The sequence below is a fragment of the Lepisma saccharinum genome, chromosome 15, assembly GCF_977018435.1.
Source record: "Lepisma saccharinum chromosome 15, izLepSacc3.1, whole genome shotgun sequence".
Classification (NCBI taxonomy): Eukaryota; Metazoa; Arthropoda; class Insecta; order Zygentoma; family Lepismatidae; genus Lepisma; species Lepisma saccharinum.
The window spans coordinates 23,723,396-23,741,884 of NC_139243.1; the positions used below are offsets into that span (position 1 = coordinate 23,723,396).

Consider the following 18,489-nt stretch of genomic DNA (forward strand, 5'->3'; position numbering starts at 1 on the left):
GACCGAAGGTTCTTTTCCTTATGGTCGGTGCTGTTCGACCACGAACGACTCTTACTATAGCTCTTTTCTAGGCTTACGGCGGGCGGTCTACATGCTGGCAGGGGAAGTGGGGAGCTGGGAATACGCCGCAAACTGACCAGACAACAGCGGTGGCGCCGAGAGTTACGTCGCGGGAGGATGTGCTGCACGCGCCTCGTTCTACAGGCTGCTGTGTTTCTCATCGCTCAGGATTCGTCGCTTCCCCGCTCTCCCTGCCAACATGTAGGGCGCCCGTCGTAAGACTAGGCAAGAACCATAGTAGTAAGTAGCTAGTGACGAATCAAAACGCAAAGGGAACGTTTGAGTGGAGAATAGGTAGAAGCATGCACCTGGACTTCCACAGTTTGCGCATGCGCACTTTGCGTGGACTTCAGCTTCGCTTCAGAACGAAGTTGCAACCAGGGTGCCAAATCATGAAAACTGGTGAGGGAAGAAAGTTCTTAATCTACAAGCCCCCCCACAAACATGTGTAAATTATAGGATATTGCTACATATTTGTAATGTTATTAAAAGTATAAATAAATTACTCAATTAAAAATGTATTATTATTTACATAAAGGAAATTAATTTGCTACTTTTGTACATATCACATATTGTAAAGCAGCTAACTAATTCCTTTACTAAGTGGCTAAAGATGTTAATAAATTATGAAATAGTTGAAGTTGTTTTATTATGTGTAAGTTTTTGTTTAGTTTGTGCTTTATGTCAACATAAATCAACATTTCATAGTTATTATTGTCTTTAATTCTTGTTTTACTTTCATTGTGTGTATTGATGTAGATTTGTTAATGATCTCTTGAGAGAGAAAGCATTCAATACTCAGAACTACACTAATTTGTGTGTTTTCGATATTATTCTTAGTAAAGTATATTTGAAATTAAAAGTAATTGCTTATCTTTTGTTTGTTTTCCCCCATGGAAATTTTTGGTGGGAGGGATTCTTGAGGCCAAGATTGTTGGTGGGGAAATCCCCCGCATCCCCCCAGGATTTCGCACCCTGGTTGCAACCAACTCAGTTTGTTTAGTTTCCAAGTAATTAGCAAGAAAATCGTATAAGAGAATCCAGAAAGAACACCTCGCCATGTCTTTTTTAACATTGAATAAATGACGTACTGAGTTCACCTACTCGTAAGTTCTTGTAATATTTATCCCAATTCCACATAATGTTAGGTTGAATTTTTTTGTATGTCGTGGTTATCAATTTTGAGAACTGAAAGGATTACAAAAAAAACAGCAAAAAATGAAATTGAATTATACACATTACAGTTCTACATCAACATTTTAGAGCTTAATTGCAACTTTGAAGTGTTATCTTTACAGTATCTTCTGAAAGTTTAATAGAATCTCTCCGAAGAACTATTTAGGACCGTGCACACATTAACGTTTTTCCTGAATAATATTTAACAAAGCAAGCCAAATTAACTGGACGCTACACGATACGACGTTCAAATGAATGCAAATATCAGTTAGAGTCCGACTTAAGGGGCGAGAAAAACAGCTTTTGTAGATTTCTGACACCGATCTGCAAGTCGCTATTGACTGTGCTTGAGTATAGATTTATAGCGATGATTTTATTTGCATGTTACTGACATGACATCTAACGAGCATTTTGGGACTTTTTAGCTTATTTTCAAAGTTATTTTTTCTTGTCAAGAATTTTTATAAATCCCTGACATTTTTTACTTTAAATAAAATCCAGTCTGATACTTTTCATTTATAAAAGGAACAGTAGCGGCAATTAAGTGCCAAAACTGGGGGGGGGGACAAGGACAGTTTACTTTCTCCGTAGACAAAGAGGCCATATTCCTGGAGCATATAGTGGGTGGTGGCAACCGCCCCCCTCCAAATCTCGCTACTACAAGGAGGACATGTTCGGGAAAATGACTGTGGTAATCCTCTTATAGGTACTAAAACTAGCATGATTTTTACCTTAGTTGCACAACTTGTCAATTAGATTGAATGCCAGATTTCCTATTAAGAAATTTCTTCAAATCGGTAATAGTAACAGTTTGCAAGAAGCAGGGTCAGCCCTAGGTGGGTGCGGGCCCTGGGGTGTACAAAATGCACGGAGCCTATAACCAAAATTAAAAAAGTCAGAATTTTGTCCCTTAGTTCGAAGTAGAGGTTCCCTACACAACCACAACAATCATTGTTACAATTAATACACAAATAATTACATATTTTGCTTTATTTCCTAAGATCGGAGCATGTTGCAGGTTAAACTGGGAATTATGGGACGCAAATAACAGTTTCTAAATTGGTGTTTTTCATTTCCTACGTTCATTATATTTGGGCCTAATTACAAAACTGGGTGTATTTAATATTATTTATATTAAGTGTCAAAGTGGCAATGTTTAAGTATATTCAATAGCATTCTCTATTATAATTAGTTTAGTTTACTTTTCATTCAGACAATAGGGCATATCCATTGTTTCATAAGAATCATTTTCACTTATACTGTATCATTGTGTAATTAAACGAATAGTGAATTATAAACTATTTTTGGATTGAAATATTTGAACACTACTTTCGTGTAGTACTTTGTATAGGATATGATTTCAGTAATTTTGGTATTTTTAAGTGCGCTAAAACAATACATGAAGTCAGGAAAAATAATTTGTTGTTTAACTGGAAGCACCAGTGACCTATAAACTCGTTATCAACCTTACACAAACTATTGTTTTTATCTGGCGCGGGGCCCCGAGCGTATGCCAGAGAGCCTAGGGGCTGCTCTGACAAGTATCAAAACACTGTCAAGTTTCGTTAATGCTGATTACAACTAAATGCTAAAATACACCAGGGAAGCAATTTTAAGAACTAAGAAAGAAAGTTGATTTTTCATCACGATACAAATCTGAAAGCAATTCCTAGATTATGTCATTTTAATTTCTGTGGTTTCGTTGAAGATAAAATTTCATGTTTTTTTTTCACCACAATTCAAAAAATTTCTAATTTTTATGTGATATTATAATTATCAATACAATCTTAAGGGGGTCCTAAAGCCATGTTAAAGAATAGACCACATTCCCAAACATAACCGTACCATTAATCTATATTCAGTAAGGAAGAAATTTTCTGACTTTCTAGACAAATAGTACCTACCCTTGAATCACGAGTAGATCTGGCAACATGGCACACTCTTGCAATGAAAAATTGTACTGCCATCTGTTATCGAAAATTTACTGCAAAATTGCCTTTAGTTTCCCCTTAAGCAATTGCCCGTAGCGAGGGGTAGGTTAGGGGCGGAAGACTTGGGCGCCATACACAGAGGGCGCCACTCAAAGCTTTATTTTTTTAAGACAGTCTGAATATGCAAAGGAGAAATTTACACTTTAATTCGGTTTCCCGTAATGGTACTTTTTAAAGATTCTGAAATGTGCTAATTTTTTTTGAAAAAACAGAAATGCAAACTACAAGTCTATGAATATAATCAACATTATTTTTAAAAGTTTTCTTTGATTCTTTTTCAAAATCTGTAGGATGTAAATACCACAAATATCGAAGGACGCACATAAAATGCCAGGTAATTGAGGAGCCTCAATCCTGTCTAGTGTGCCAAAATACTTAGCTGGTCTGGGATATATACCTGTAACATTGTAATACCACGTATAGTCGACGCGCTAGCTACGTTAACGACCGGCTGGCTTTGAAGTCCACGGAGCGCACCCACCAGCTGCAACAATCACATTCAACGCACAGTGTTTCCACACATCTACTCTACGCCACCTTGTTCCTCCGCGCACAAGCACCTTCCCACTGTATCCACATTGAAGTTGCAATGTACGGCAACAGCGTATCCGCAGTCATGTGACAGACTCCACGTGGAGTAGACGAGCAGAATGACAGCTGTGCCTCTATTTCTCCCCACCCACGTTCGTGGCGGCAGCTTTCTTCAGTTCTTGGACGTTAACGAAGTAAACGCGTGGACTATAAAAATATCATCGGTGTGAAGTTCACCAATCTTTCGACATGGTTCAGCACACAATATTGAACTGTGCTAGCTACTCCGAATTTCTGAGTTGAGTAGTTGTGAATTGAATTAAAGGTGGGGCATCTGTATCGGTATCTGAAAGTATCTGTTGCTTTTCATCTCCGATACCAACAGATACTTTTCCGGCATATTTGTCTTTCACGGGGTCCGCAAAAATGCTTTGCGACACTTCGCGCTTTCTAATTATCCTGAAAATTATGCAAAACTCAACTTTTTTTATTTCGCTTCAGTTTTGCACGAAAAACTATTTTGTAATTACATAACATCTATTATAATATTCTGATTTAATTCTCGAATATTCTAAAGAAAATTTCTTGGTAAATTGATCCATACAATTGTAGAAGAATATTTACACCCCAATACTGATCAATACAGTAAAACTTCGTTAATCCGGACCCCGATAAGCCAGACTTCGCTTAATCCGGACAGGCAAAAGGAAAAAAAAAAGCAGAATGAAAGGTTTTAGATGTGGCTAAAGTCAACAAGAGAACTTCCCAAAGAAAAGGCAGTCAAGCACTCATGAAATTCTGTTTCCTGCAGACTTTGTACTGTACTGTATGGTATTTAGGCGTATGCCCTTTAAATACACCATAATAAACTTGTTTTGTTGCTATAAACGGGGTTTTAATGCACTTTCTACTGTCTTTTAGGTTATTTCAGTTAATCCAGACTTGTTAAACCGGTCAACTTATCCCCCCATTAGTCCGAATTAACGAGGTTTTACTGTATTTTGAAGAGTTGTAATTTCCTGTTATCGGTGGTAATCGATAAGAGTATCGGCATCTGTTCAAAGTGGTATCGGCTCAGCCCTAATAAAAGGGCTTCTTAATGCTCTCGCTCAAGTCAAACTGAGTTTTCACACATTTTCCCCCCTCACGTAGGCCTTTCATATATGACGTCAAAGAAACAAGACTTTTAAACTGCTGAAGTACTAGGACAACCTAACCTACAGAGCAAAATAAGAGTTTTACCTATCCGATTACCATAACAATTCTGTTTCCAGTAGGTTAGGCTGGTCAAGTTTGGTTGCCCTAGTATTTTCGCACTTTAACATTTGTTAAACGTCACAATGGAAGGAATTTTTTGTATTGTTTACTACTTGGAACACAAAACAAATATTATAGCCAGTGAATGAGTAACATTTGAGAGATCAAGAACATTTTTCTGCTCTGAAAAATATATATAAAAAAGTAGGCTTAATTCAGGAAATGCATGTTACTTCTCTCTTCATAAACATTTGTCTTCTCGTTTAATATCTAAGAAACAAAGTTAAAATATACAAAACAGTAATTTTGCCTGTAGTATTATATGGGTGCGAAACTTGGTCCCTTACATTGAAAGAGGAACATAAATTGAGAGTATTTGAAAATAAGATCCTTAGGAAAATATTTGGACCTAAAAGGGATGAGGAGACAGGTGAGTGGAGAAGGTTACATAATTTGTATTCATGTCCAGATATTATTAGAATGATAAAATCAAGAAGACTTAGGTGGGCAGGCCATGTGGCACGAATGGGAGAGGAAAGAGGAGTTTACAGGATTGTTGTTGGGAAACCTGATGGTAAGAGACCTGTAGGAAGGCCAAGACGAAGATGGAGGGACAACGTTGAGATGTATCTAAAGGAAATGGGTAGGGATTGAAAAGAGTATATAGATCTTGCTCAAGATTGGGACAGATGGAAGGCCTGTGTTGCTGCAGCCATGAACCTTCGGGTTTAAGAAGGCTAGAGAGTTAGTGAAAAATATAAAGCTAACCTTGCTCAATGTTGCAGATTTATCATCACCAGCCTTGCACACATCTGAAAGTGAAAAGAAACGATAAGTTTATACTAGAAGAAAAACAACATTTATCTAGAACTGAAACTAAAGGTAAAGATCTTGTCTTTGTTTTAGCACCCTACCCCACCGAAACTTTCTTTCCTCTCTGCGGTGACGATGAGGACATGATCAGAAGCAAACTATGAAGGGATATCAAATCCCAGCTCGAGACTCGAAGCCAGAACATACAGCGTAGGTTGACTACCAGACTTTCCCGACCACAGAGATTGCATCAGACAAAAATAATGTAATCTCTTGCGTATCAGTGACTGCTCTGGGTGAAGAGCAGGGGTGGACAACCAGCAGTACACCACATGCCAATTTTTATGTCCAGAGTCTTGAATGTGTCGCAAACGCCCCCTCCCATGGTTGCCAGGAACAAACACACACACTGGACTAATTCGAATCTTTCGATAATTTCAACAGAAGTTTATTCCCGTCAATAATTCCTATTGAAACAAATATTAAAAATTAATTTTTAATTCGAATTTTCGAACCTTTTATTTGAATAATTCGAAGGCAGCGATTCCGACAGCCAAAGAGAAGAGAAAGTTTCTATTTGTTGGTATGAAACTTTCACCCTCTTAATAACGTGCAATTTCCCACCCGTTTTGTGCGCAGGTATTCGTCCTCGAACCTCCACTAGCCAATGATTTGTGCAAGTCTTATCTGCCCTCAGTCGTCAGTTGTGATTGGTCAGGGTACGTTGTTCGCAATGGCGAAGAGTGGTATGTATACTACACAGCTTAACATTAAAGAAAATAAAGTAGAAATTCTGAGGGAAGTGGAAAGTGACATCGATATTACCTTAGGAATCGCTAAAGAGTATGGGATACCCATCAGCTTACATTAAAAATAAGGAAACAAAGTGTACGTAATAGTGTTTTCCACTTACTGGTAGCTATTGTGAGGAATTGTTTTCATAGGTGTGTGCACGGGGCAGCAAGGGGGGTCAGTTGCCCCCCTCCCTAATAATTTCAATTACAGAAATTAAAGTGAGGTGTATCTTATCAAACAATATCTATGCTCCCAAAGAAAAGTGAAGTGAAATTTTGCCATAGTGTTGTGCGACATCTATCGCCATTATATCCCATGTAATTAAACTATATCCCACTTAGTTCTCTAGCAGATTTCTTGTTACTAACACTCCCACATACTTTATTCGTTACTTGTGTTACCTGTATGTGGCTGCAGAATAAATTGCTAATGCATAGGAAATTAAATTGTGTAGTTTCGAATTTGCTTTAAGAAATCATGTTTATATGTACGTATATTGGACTGACCCACAGAGGGAAAACAACGGGGGGGGGGGGGGGAAGCATAGAACATTGGTGCCTCTGATGTTGGGATTCTTCTAATATAGAAAAAGTCCCTTAAGGTAGCGGCTGGTGGTGTGGACCTTCCAAACAGCTCTGCAAGAAGATTTTATTTCCCAGACTGAAGGCTTTTGTCCCCCGTAACCAGAGGCTCTGCGCACGCCTGCGATTGTTTTGGCTTTGACTACAGGATACAAAGTATGTTAATTATTTACAGTGAGGTCCATTGCATGTTCATTATTTTTGTCTATACTGTAGTACAGTAGTTTTGTTTTATTGATTTTCTTTAATAATTCACGTTTTTGTTAATTCTAATTTATTTTTCCTGTCCCCTTGGAGTTCGAATTAAAATTAGTCCACTGTGTATATATGAATGACATCATTCAATTTGGAAAGATATAATATTACATTTGAAAGCTGAGTTTCACGGGCAATCTGAATTTAGCAACAGTAAGAAAAGAAACAAGTCTTCATACACTTGATTACAATCAATGATCACTAATTTGTTTTCAAGAAAATTTCCAGCAGAAAGTGACAAAGTAATATCGATACTTTTCAAGTACCATTAACTAACCCGAGTTTCTTCATGAATAACTAAATCAGTTGCCTTTTGAACCAGTAACTACTTTTAAAAGTAACATTCTGAACTTAAAATTCCACCATTATTCATCCTGGAACGTAACCTTAATTCTTATTCTCAGATGTTCCATTCTAGAAATTTCAGTTACTTTGAAATTTTCCACAATCAAATCTATAGTATCACACACCCGAATGTCTAAGATTCTTATCTTGGTGCTCTTTATGAATCAGGATTTTAAATACCGGTACCTAAGAAATTAATAATTGTGAAAGGTGCCTACAATGTTCGTAGTTTAGCACTTAGTTCTAACAGATTCGTGTTTTTGCTAAGTAACTTTAAGCTAGATTAATTTTTATTTTTATTCTAGGAACTCACCTTTGCAAGAACTTCTCACGACGCAATCACATGGTGCAGGACACTTACTAGGAGGTGCTGCCACCTGGTTGACGCTGATGCAGAAAAGGATCAAGAGTACCAACATGTTATCTGCAGAGAATAAAAATCTGGTGTAACAATATATTTTTATCTGATGCTGTTCTAATCTGAAACCAACACTCAATCATTAATATCTTTCTCAGCTTCAATTGCTAATAGATATGCGAAGAAACCCATCTCCCACGATTAAATACCGGGGCTCTAAATGATGTGTACAATTTCCTTTCCCTGTAGAATCAAAACTAAATTACATACGTTCTCTCTGTTACTGGAAAACAAACTGGCAACAAAGTTTGGCAACGTTGTGGTAGTTCGGGACTCCAGCGAGTGGTGGCGGTAGCGGGCTCAAATAGAAATGGCGTCTCGGCAGGCAAAAGCTGTATGTGGTGATTTTTTCTTTGGGGCGTTATCAAGGTTATTGTCTACAAGACAAGTGAAGCCTATCGCTGATCTGATATTAACGCATGAATGCCTTCGGTCGTGTAGCACCATACATTCTGCAGCGTACATGGATGGAACTGAGCTATCGTCTTGATAGAACAACGAACGGCATTGCACAAAACTTTCACTTATGGTGTTTGAGGCATAACATTTATCTTTCTACATAGTAGTTTCATTTTGCTGAAAGTGTACACTTCATTTGTGGATACCATGTAACCCTTACATGAGAAGGTAGCGTCGTTGCCTTGTAATCAAGGGGTCCCGGGTTCGATACCCGGTGGAGGCACATACTGGTTCGGATCCCACTTTAAAATTTAGATCCAGTCCCAATTAGCCTTACTGTGCATAAAGCGGACTTAAAACACCAACTCAATCAAAACCTTACATGACAACTTTTCTTCCTAACGTACCGTGCATGTGCCACCTCGGTGGCGTTCAGTAACATTCAGGCTAGGCATTTGGAGCAGAGCTCGAACGTAGGCGTAGGTACTGTTTGTTCAACTTTATGTCAATCATCATCTTCGTAGCGATTAATCACACGAAGAGAAATACAAACTAAACAAATCATCCCATTCTTCCAAAGGAGCCTAACAATCCAGATTTTAGAAAGGAAAGTTCTTGTTGACTTTATGGGCAAATGGGCTGATAGGGACTGGATCTAAAAAAAAAAGCCCAAGATCCCAAAATTGAATCCAAACCACTGTGCCGTGTGCATCGACCGGGAATCTAACCGACGCCACACACCAAAGTCTGTATCGTGAGAAGCAAGGACAATGCAAAAATTCTTCCGAGAGATCTACAGATCTATGAATGAATTTGTTTTTCGCATTGTTAAGTCAGTATTTTTCGGCAAGACAATGAGGATGTACATGTCATACAGGGTGATTCAAAAGTCTACCTTTTCCTTATATCTGTAACGAATGGTTTTCAGGATGGGATGGAAGACACTTCTTTCTAGCAAGATGGTGCACTACCCCATTTCGCCAGAATCGTTCGGAACTACCTGACAACTTCCCCGGTAGGTGAATCGCTCGTGGCTCTGGGCAACTCGCTCTCCAGACCTCACTCCCCTAGACTTTTTTGTCTGGGGTTTCATTAAGTCCAGTGTGTACCAAGTCGAGATAAACACCATAGAACAAGTGACGCAGCGAATAGCTACAGCAACAGGGAATATCACACCAGCTATGTTGGAGCATATGTTTCGGTCTACGCAAGAGAGGGGGTGCTATGCCTAGACCTACAGGGCCACCACTTTGAAATGTACCGAGTTTGACTTCTATTCTAGAGCACTTTTCAGCAGTACTGTCAATAAAATGCTTATTAAAATGTCAGACTTTTGAATGACCCCGTATAATTATTATTTACATGCGCAAATAACTATTTTAAGATTAAAAATAGGCCGCGGTGCAGCAGTAGTCCTTTGAGGGTTGTGGCTGACCCAAAGATGATGTTCATTTATTATTTATTGTTTAATTTTGTTTTTAATATGCATGATTGTTATCAATTTCGGTTTTGTAATAATTCGCGAAAATGTTATGTTGAACTAATTATGACCACATTATTGATAATCTAAATTAACGCTGTATAAATTTCCATATACATTTGAGCATTGCAGCAGAAAAGAAACAAAAGACAGTAGATAAATAAGTGAAATATATATGGAAATTTTAAATAGTGACGTCAGTTTTCTTTGAATTTATCAAACTAAGCAGATTTGGATAAAGGTAAATACTAAGATGTTTCGTTAAGTTTAAGTAAAAAGGCTTGCTTCAGGGTCAAGTCCGGGACCCCTAATCGAGTGTACCTCCTTTATTTACGTAGGTTAATCGATATATTGAGGTTTTATGTAACAATTTGTTTCAAAGTTATTCGCAAAAACAGATTGTAAGCACACTGAAAGAAAAAAAAGCACCTTCAAATACTAAAGCCATCAAACATAACCCTCCTAACTCAGTCAAAATTACTAAAACTGTCTAACCAAACACTTCTAAAAAAAAATAATGACCATGAAATCTAACGCTTCTAATCTAATAACTTAAAATTACTATTAAAGCCATTCAATCTAAGGAGCGAATTTACAATATAGAGAAAGTCCCCAATTTTGTTAATTTTCGGTATACTAAGTAATTTTGACCTAATCAAGAATCTGTTGAAAAAACCGGGGGTCACATCTAAAAATTTGAAAAAAGCCGATTGATTTTATATATATATATATATATATATATATATATATATATATATATATAGAGAGAGAGAGAGAGAGAGAGAGAGAGAGAGAGAGAGAGAGAGAGAGAGAGAGAGAGAGAGAGAGAAGAGAGAGAGAGAGGTGTGTGGTGGTTATGCAATTCTAGTAAGATCCCTATTTTTTCGATGAATTTAGGGGTGAAATGAGTGCTAATGGAACCTAACCTCTTGTGAATGGTTCGTGGGGCTACCCGTGGATGGTTTTTGGGGCTACCCGTGGATGGTTTTTGGGGCTACCCGTGGATGGTTTTTGGGGCTACCGAACAATGTTTCATCAAAATGTACAATTTCCAGACGTGACCCCCGGTTTTTTACAACAGATTCGTGATTAGGAGGCCAAAATTAGTTAGTATACAGAAAATTAACGAAATTGGAGACTTTCTCTATTGTAAATTCTTACCCAATCTAATATTCCTAACGAAATAAAACAGATCTCAACTAAAAACCATAGTCAGGAGGTTGACAAACAACGTAGCTACTACTTTATTCATATCCGCTATATGCAAGGTAGAGATGTAAAAGTGGTGCCAAAATGTTTGAAAACTAACCAAGTATTTTTGTTGCAGGTTTGAGTAACGTGGCTGCAGTGTAGCAGCGTCAGTGCCCAGAAAACCGGAAATGTTCACAAATCAGGAAAAAGCTCAGCATGTCCTCTGGTATCACGAGACCCGGTCACCAATAACAGTGCAGAGTAACTTTCAAAGGTACAGAATTCTTTAGTCTAGAATATCTGCCATCAATAAGTTGGTATTTCTAAAATGGAATTTATCTTCAGTCCCAAATCCTGTCAAGTCCAAGAAACATTGTATGGAGAGATGCCACCCGATGTCAAGAGAATTAATTCCGGATTCCTTGGCACTGACACTGCTACACTACAGCCACATTACTGAAACCTGCAACAAATAAACTTTTAGTTTTCCAACATTTTGGCACCACTTTCACATCTCTACATTGCATATAGCGGATATGAATAAAGTTTGTAATCAGGGAAAGACTTCTGGGACACCTGGTATATTCGTAAAAACAGTTTATATGCATACTCAAGAGCGAAAAAACAAGTGCAAATGGTTTATGTTAACAAAATTTGTTTCAGGGCTCTGAAACACTAACCGAGATATTTGATCACAATAGTACGGCTTGACGCCAGTGGTCCCGTGTTCGAATCCTGGCCTGGGCATGGATGTTTACGAGTGTCCATTCATCAATTTCATCATATCGTCGCTCATCCACATCTTCGGAAATTAGTGGCACAAAAGGTGAAGGAAAATATAGCAAATCAAATAGTTCGGCTTAAAACCGAACATTATTTCACTGTTAACACCTCAAGAGTTAAAACAGAAAACTTTCATTAGTATCTTCATAGACCGCACAAATTTTCCACTTTCTTCGTGTACAGTGTGTCAAGTGTACCGCCAAGTTCTGCCAAGCGGCTTTCCATGCGGGGACAGTGGTCAGCAAATCTAGTCCCATTGTCGCGGCTTTTTTTGATCTCAGAGCCAGGTACTTTTCCAAGTAGCTCCCCAATAGTCTTCACGATATTGGGCGAAAGTAATATTGAATATCAAGGGGTTCGACCCGAGACCGCACGTACCAAAGGTAAGAGCGTTAACCGTGCGCTACGTTGGAGCTCTGATTAGATTAGAATACATAGCCTCGGATATTATAAAGATAATACTCAAATCCGCGGCTGTATATCCTCAGATTTTTCAATTTCTAAAGCGAATGCTGGGGTTGTACCTTGAATGAAGGCCATGGACCTACTTCCTTACGTTTCTTCCATCGTTCGATCTCAGTGTCACTATTAATATAGTGGTACAAATAGTGACTAAACGATCCAACCAACGTTAGGCTTCAAGGTCAATACGCATCAAGACGAAGCACCATTAAAGAAACTAATTTATTCTGTGCCGCAGGAAGATCCATAAATATCTCGTTTTCTTTGGAATTCTTGCTATTTCTTCTCCCAAACAAGTTTATTTTAAAATCGATTCTGCAAAAGCAGCAGCTTTGTATTTTTAGAGCTTCAAATTCCAATTACGCTTCGGAAACCAAATATAAATTTTAATTTACATACAGGGCCTCAAAATGTCAAAGGTTGAGGACTTTCTAAAGAAAAACAAGCCAAATCTGGTGTTATGGCGTTCACTTAGCTTTCTGAGTGTGGCTGCTCATTCTTAACATTGCAGTGCTTAGAAAAGTTGATTAAAGTTCAAGACTTAGGTTCGATCAATTCATCAAGTCATATCAACACTAATGATCCAATTTTTATTCACGTAGAACAATATAGACGTTCTGTTACCGGATTTTCAGTGTTTCCCCCCGTCTCAGTGTGCGGGGTGCTCAGGGCATCGTGATAACCTACAGACTTCCGGCTTCGGGTCCGCGCTTTTCGCTGTAGCGGGTGTTACACCACTTGATTTCAATAGAAGCTGACAACAGGAGTTCTGTCGTCAGATTCATTCAGTGTCTGTGTGCGAGGTCCTTAACTGTTGAGCTGCAAATGGTGCCCACATTGAGGTGTACCAGCGTACATAAAAACTTTGTATAAAACCGGGACATGAAAGTTAATAAACTTTACAGATACTAAACTATATGTATTTAGATGTGCATCTCTACATCTCTTATTTCATCAATCATTTTTATTGTAATTGATAACCCAGAATGACAATCAGAAATGCACAGAATGTAATCATTGCATGAAGTATTTGGTTACATGGGAACTATCTATACACACACACACACACACACTAGGGTGACCATACTATTTTGACCCAAAAACAGGACATCCCAAGCAGGGCAGTTTACCCCCTCCCCCGCTTTTGAAAAATTGGTTAGGGCTAAATATAAAATTATCGTTATTAAAGTATGAATCCTATAAATACATTTAAGAATACTTGAAATATGATCTTATGTTGTCAAAAGGTATTAATTATTATAATTTCGGTATAACTCCTACATAGTGTTCCGATCCTTTTCTGATCAACTTTTGATGTTGGCCAGACGCTGTAGTTGATGGGTGCCAGAAGTAGCCTATTCAAGAATGAATCTTCTTGGAAACAATTTTATTCTTCACTTCAACAGTTCATAAAACTCCCAACATATCTGGCACACAATGCGAGATTTTACTTTTCAGTTTGTGTCAAGATGCAGGAATTTGAATTATTGTCGCAGGTTTCTATTGAAACTACCCGTACTCTTTGTCATTCCTATTCATTGCTCTACAAAGATCTCAACACGCACAAAGCAGTTCAACTGTCTGCTCGAACATTCTCGACAACAAAACATTTCGATTGTTATGGAGTGCTTGAAACTGTAGAGCTGTTATGTCACTGTAGTCATAACGCTAGTTTAAAAATTCTATGAACATATTCTTTACACATGAAATGTCTTAAATTTAGATTTCATTCTCAAGCTCTTAAGACTTATAAAACGGGACAAATAGTGTTTAAAAATAATATCGACGGGACGACCGGGACACGCCTCTGAAACGGGACTGTAGGATACCATAACACACACAGACTAAAGTTAATCGGTGTATGACCTTTCCTCCTCCAAACATTAAGAGGAACGTTGTTCGGCAAACAATTTTGGAAAGCCACCTTCTGGAAATCTGATAGTAATTAAACAAAATTAGCTGTTAACTTTCTAGGGTCAATCCTAGTTAACCAGACAAAAAATTTCGAAGTTCAAAACTGCACGATGTGACAAATACAGTGTAGCAAACCTCACTTAAGGAAATAAAAATAACACGACAGGCTCATAGCGAGGGGTTGGCTAGGGGCCGAGTCCTAGGGCACCAGGTTTAATTTTTGTAAGGCAAAGTCAGAAAATGCGACGCAGAAATTTAAACTTAGCAGAAGTAAGGGAAGAAGGAAATCATACAATGTGTTACTCTGCTCTTTTTCCCATTAAGATTTTCAAGTGATGGTGACCCTTCGACACTTCTTCGGGGGGGGGGGGGGGGGTCCCACGTGAAAATCGGTGTCACCATTCGGCCCAAGTTCCTTTTGTTTTATTGCGATTTCATCATGCTACGAATGCAATTTTAACATGGTTCGATTTCGATTTACTTCTGTTAACACATACTGCGGAGTTTTAGCGATTACTTAAGATTTTGTTCTAACTAACTAACTCTCTAGCCTTCTTAAACCCGAATGTTCATGGCTGCAGCAACACAGGCCTTCCATCTGTCCCAATCTTGCGCAAGATCTATATACTCTTTTCCATCCCTACCCATTCCATTTAGATCCATCTCAACGTTGTCCCTCCATCTTAGTCTTTGCCTTCCTACAGGTTTCTTACCATCAGGTTTCCCAACAAGAATCCTGTAAACTCCTCTTTCCTCTCCCATTCGTGCCGCATGGCCTGCCTACCTAAGTCTTATTGATTTAATTATTCTAATAATATCTGGACATGAATACAAATTATGTACTTCTAAATTATGTAACCTTCTCCACTCACCTGTCTCCTCATCCCTTTTAGGTCCAAAGATTTTCCTAAGGATCTTATTTTCAAATACTCTCAATTTATGTTCTTTCAATGTAAGGGACCAAGTTTCACACCCATATAATACTACAGGCAAAATTACTGTTTTGTATATTTTAACTTTTAGTTTCTTAGATATTAAACAAGACGACACAAGTTTATGAAGAGAGAAGTAACATGCATTTCCTGAATTAAGCCTACTTTTGATTTCCTCTAACATCATTTTCATTTGTTAATATTACTCCTAAGTATTTGAATTTGGAAACTTGTTGAAAGTAGTTGTTATCAATAATTAGATTTTGATTATTACCTAACACTTTGTTTCGGCCTGTAACCATATATTTAGTTCTCTTTGCTAACTTCGAAACCTAGCTCTAGCAGTTTTGAAAAATATTTTAGCATTATTCTTAGTTGTGTTTATATCATCTCCTAATAAGTCTACATCATCTGCATATGCTAACAACTCAGTCACACCATTTAATTTTAGTCCTTTAGTTTCTTTTACCTTCCTAACATATTCTAAGGCAAAATTAAAGAGCAATGGAGATAATGTATCTCCTTGCATTCTACTAAGGTTCCAATTTACGTCTACATTAATTCCCACTAGTCTAAGATACTTTACAGTCGCTTGTCAACGACAATACCTTGTCAATGGGAAGCGGGCATGTTTGCGTAAGGTAATTTTTAAGTTGTTTTTTTCAACGTAAATAACTTTTCGAAATCCAAACAATGCTCCTTATGTTAAGGAAGGTTCAAATTTCGTGAGACAATGATTGCCAAAATTCTACGATAATTAGTCTTCCTGCTAGGAGAACTTTAAAAAATCATAAAACAATCTGAACAGTTACCCAGCATTCAACTCTTCCCGACGCTCCCTCATCGACCACGGCACGAAAATATTTTTCAAATCTTTTTCGATTTATGTACAGACTCAACCTGTATATCAAGGGCGCCCGCAGAGGGGGACCGGCGGCACTTGCCCCTTGAGATATCAGGAAGAACTTCATACAATTCGAATGGCGAAATTCGAGCGTGAAAACACGGTTAAGGGGTGCCATGAAAGACGACAGAATAAGTGCTCTGTCTATATCTGTGCATCGGAAAGCACTAAAAACAAAACTGTTCAACAAAGTAAAAGATTTTTGTGGAAACTAAGCAAGTCCAGTTTCTATTTAAGTAGTGGACTTGATAAATCCAAGGTATTTTGCAATTCAATTTCACTTTTATGATTTGTAAAACAGGTATTTTTTTATGACTGAAGGGCAAGATATGAAATTTTACTGCGCGCCTAGCACTTTAAAATTCCTAGCTGTGGGGGAGATGCTTTGCTCAATTTGGGGAAAGGTGGGGGATGCTTGTATGGATCAACATGGAGTAAATGCAGTGGATGGGGCATATACATGTAATCAGTGGGATGGTGCTTTGAGAATTTTATTAACTTGAGGGATAGCATCTCCTACGCGCCTCTCACTGTGAACACTGCTGCTTCCTTGAGATAAAATCCTGCGGAGCCTTTTATGAAGGCCCTTACGAATTTGCACAAATTTAATCTGAGGAACTTTTTTGCACAATTAAGGCTTTTAAAATAATTTAATCTAAAATCTGCAATTGATTTAATTAAATTTAAAACTGTGTTAGTAATGTTTAGGAAATTAAGCGAGTTGTAACTATTAGTTCGTTTCGTACAGGGTGTACCAAAAGTCCCATTACCCTCCCCTTTGAATTTTAGACAAACCTGCAAAATGTTATTTTAACAGCATGCGTATAAATGAGACCAATGACCACCATTTACTCCAGAGGATCTGTGTGCACACAGCCATTTTCTGGCACAGTATTATTCGCCTCCAGGTGCGATGTGAAATCCTCCGTAACATGGCTGGCGTGAGGGAAGCAAACTCACTGCAAACAGCTTCTTGAAGTTCCCCAGTTGTCATAACAATTATGGGCGATTTTCTGTTTGATGTATTCCCATAGCGCATTATCACAATATGTCAGATTTGGACTTTGGGGTGGCCATTTTAGAGGTGCTGGTAAATTTGGCGATCCTCGTCCAATCCATTTGTCTCTGAACACATCATTGAGGTATTCTCTTAAAATGGCCACCTGAAATCCAGATCTGACATCTTAAGTTACGGAGGATTTCAAATCGCACCTGCAGGCGAATAATACTGTGCCATGAAAATGGCGGTGTGCACACAGATCCTCTGGAGTAAATGATGGTCATTGGTCTGATTTAATGGCATACCATTCTCACATACGCATGCTGTTAAAATAACATTTTGCAGGTTTGTCTACAATTCAAAGGGGGTGGGGGTAATGGGACATTTGGTACACCCTGTATAACTAAAAGGGCCCCACATCTGTCAAGAGTAACTAGCGAGTGTGTTTTAAATTAACTTTATGCACAGTAAGGCTAATCGGAACTGGCCATACACTTTAAAGTGGGATCCGAAACACTATGTGCCTCAACGGGATATCGAACCAGTGACCCCTTTATTACAAGGATACAACGTTATTCTATATTCGAAACATTACAAGATTTACAAGCTACCAAATAAATATCTGGCCATAGAAGATCCAGAAGACACTAATAGAAACATTAAGCTAGTTGCAGAATGAAATAAATTATGAGAACTAACCAAGTGTTAAGCATTTTAAAAATACATCAAGGGATTAATGAAAACAAAATTCATGGAGCAGTTTACCCACTGTATCCCCTCGACAATCACGTAGATTTTTTTAATCTACAGATTTCAATGTTTTACGTAATATAAAAGTGGTTCCAGCATTAGGACAGCACAAATAACGGATATTTGATCCCAAAGAATGACCCACGTAAGTTATAACCTGCGATTTCGGAGTACTTTCGCAGCTTTTTGTTAGTAAAAACAGTTTGTATGCACACTAAAATAGCGAAAGAACAAGTTTAAAATAAGTATCAGTACCAAAGCTAACAATCCTAAAATTATAACTGCTGTTGTGGAAAGTAGTTTTGGGTGCTATATTCACTTGCGTGAAGCCTTCGGACTGTTTTGCTTCACAGTATAGTAACATGCTAAGGTAGCCTACTTCACAATAACATTTCAGAGAGCTAAATCAACTGAAAACGTTCATAAACAAAATAGTCATATACCATGCAATA

General features: G+C 38.0%; 1 protein-coding gene across 1 annotated transcript in view; it reads right to left on the bottom strand.

Moving 5' to 3' along the window:
* LOC145999425 (uncharacterized) overlaps positions 1-18,489 on the bottom strand; it is a 29,077-nt gene that overhangs the window by 5,199 nt on the left and 5,389 nt on the right. Inside the window, exons 2-3 of the mRNA XM_083136384.1 lie at positions 8,118-8,228; positions 5,784-5,827 (exon numbers count right to left, since the gene is read on the bottom strand). Coding sequence (XP_082992510.1) covers positions 5,784-5,827; positions 8,118-8,223 — 150 coding nt within the window. The 5' untranslated portion in view covers positions 8,224-8,228. The remainder of the gene's footprint in view (positions 1-5,783; positions 5,828-8,117; positions 8,229-18,489) is intronic.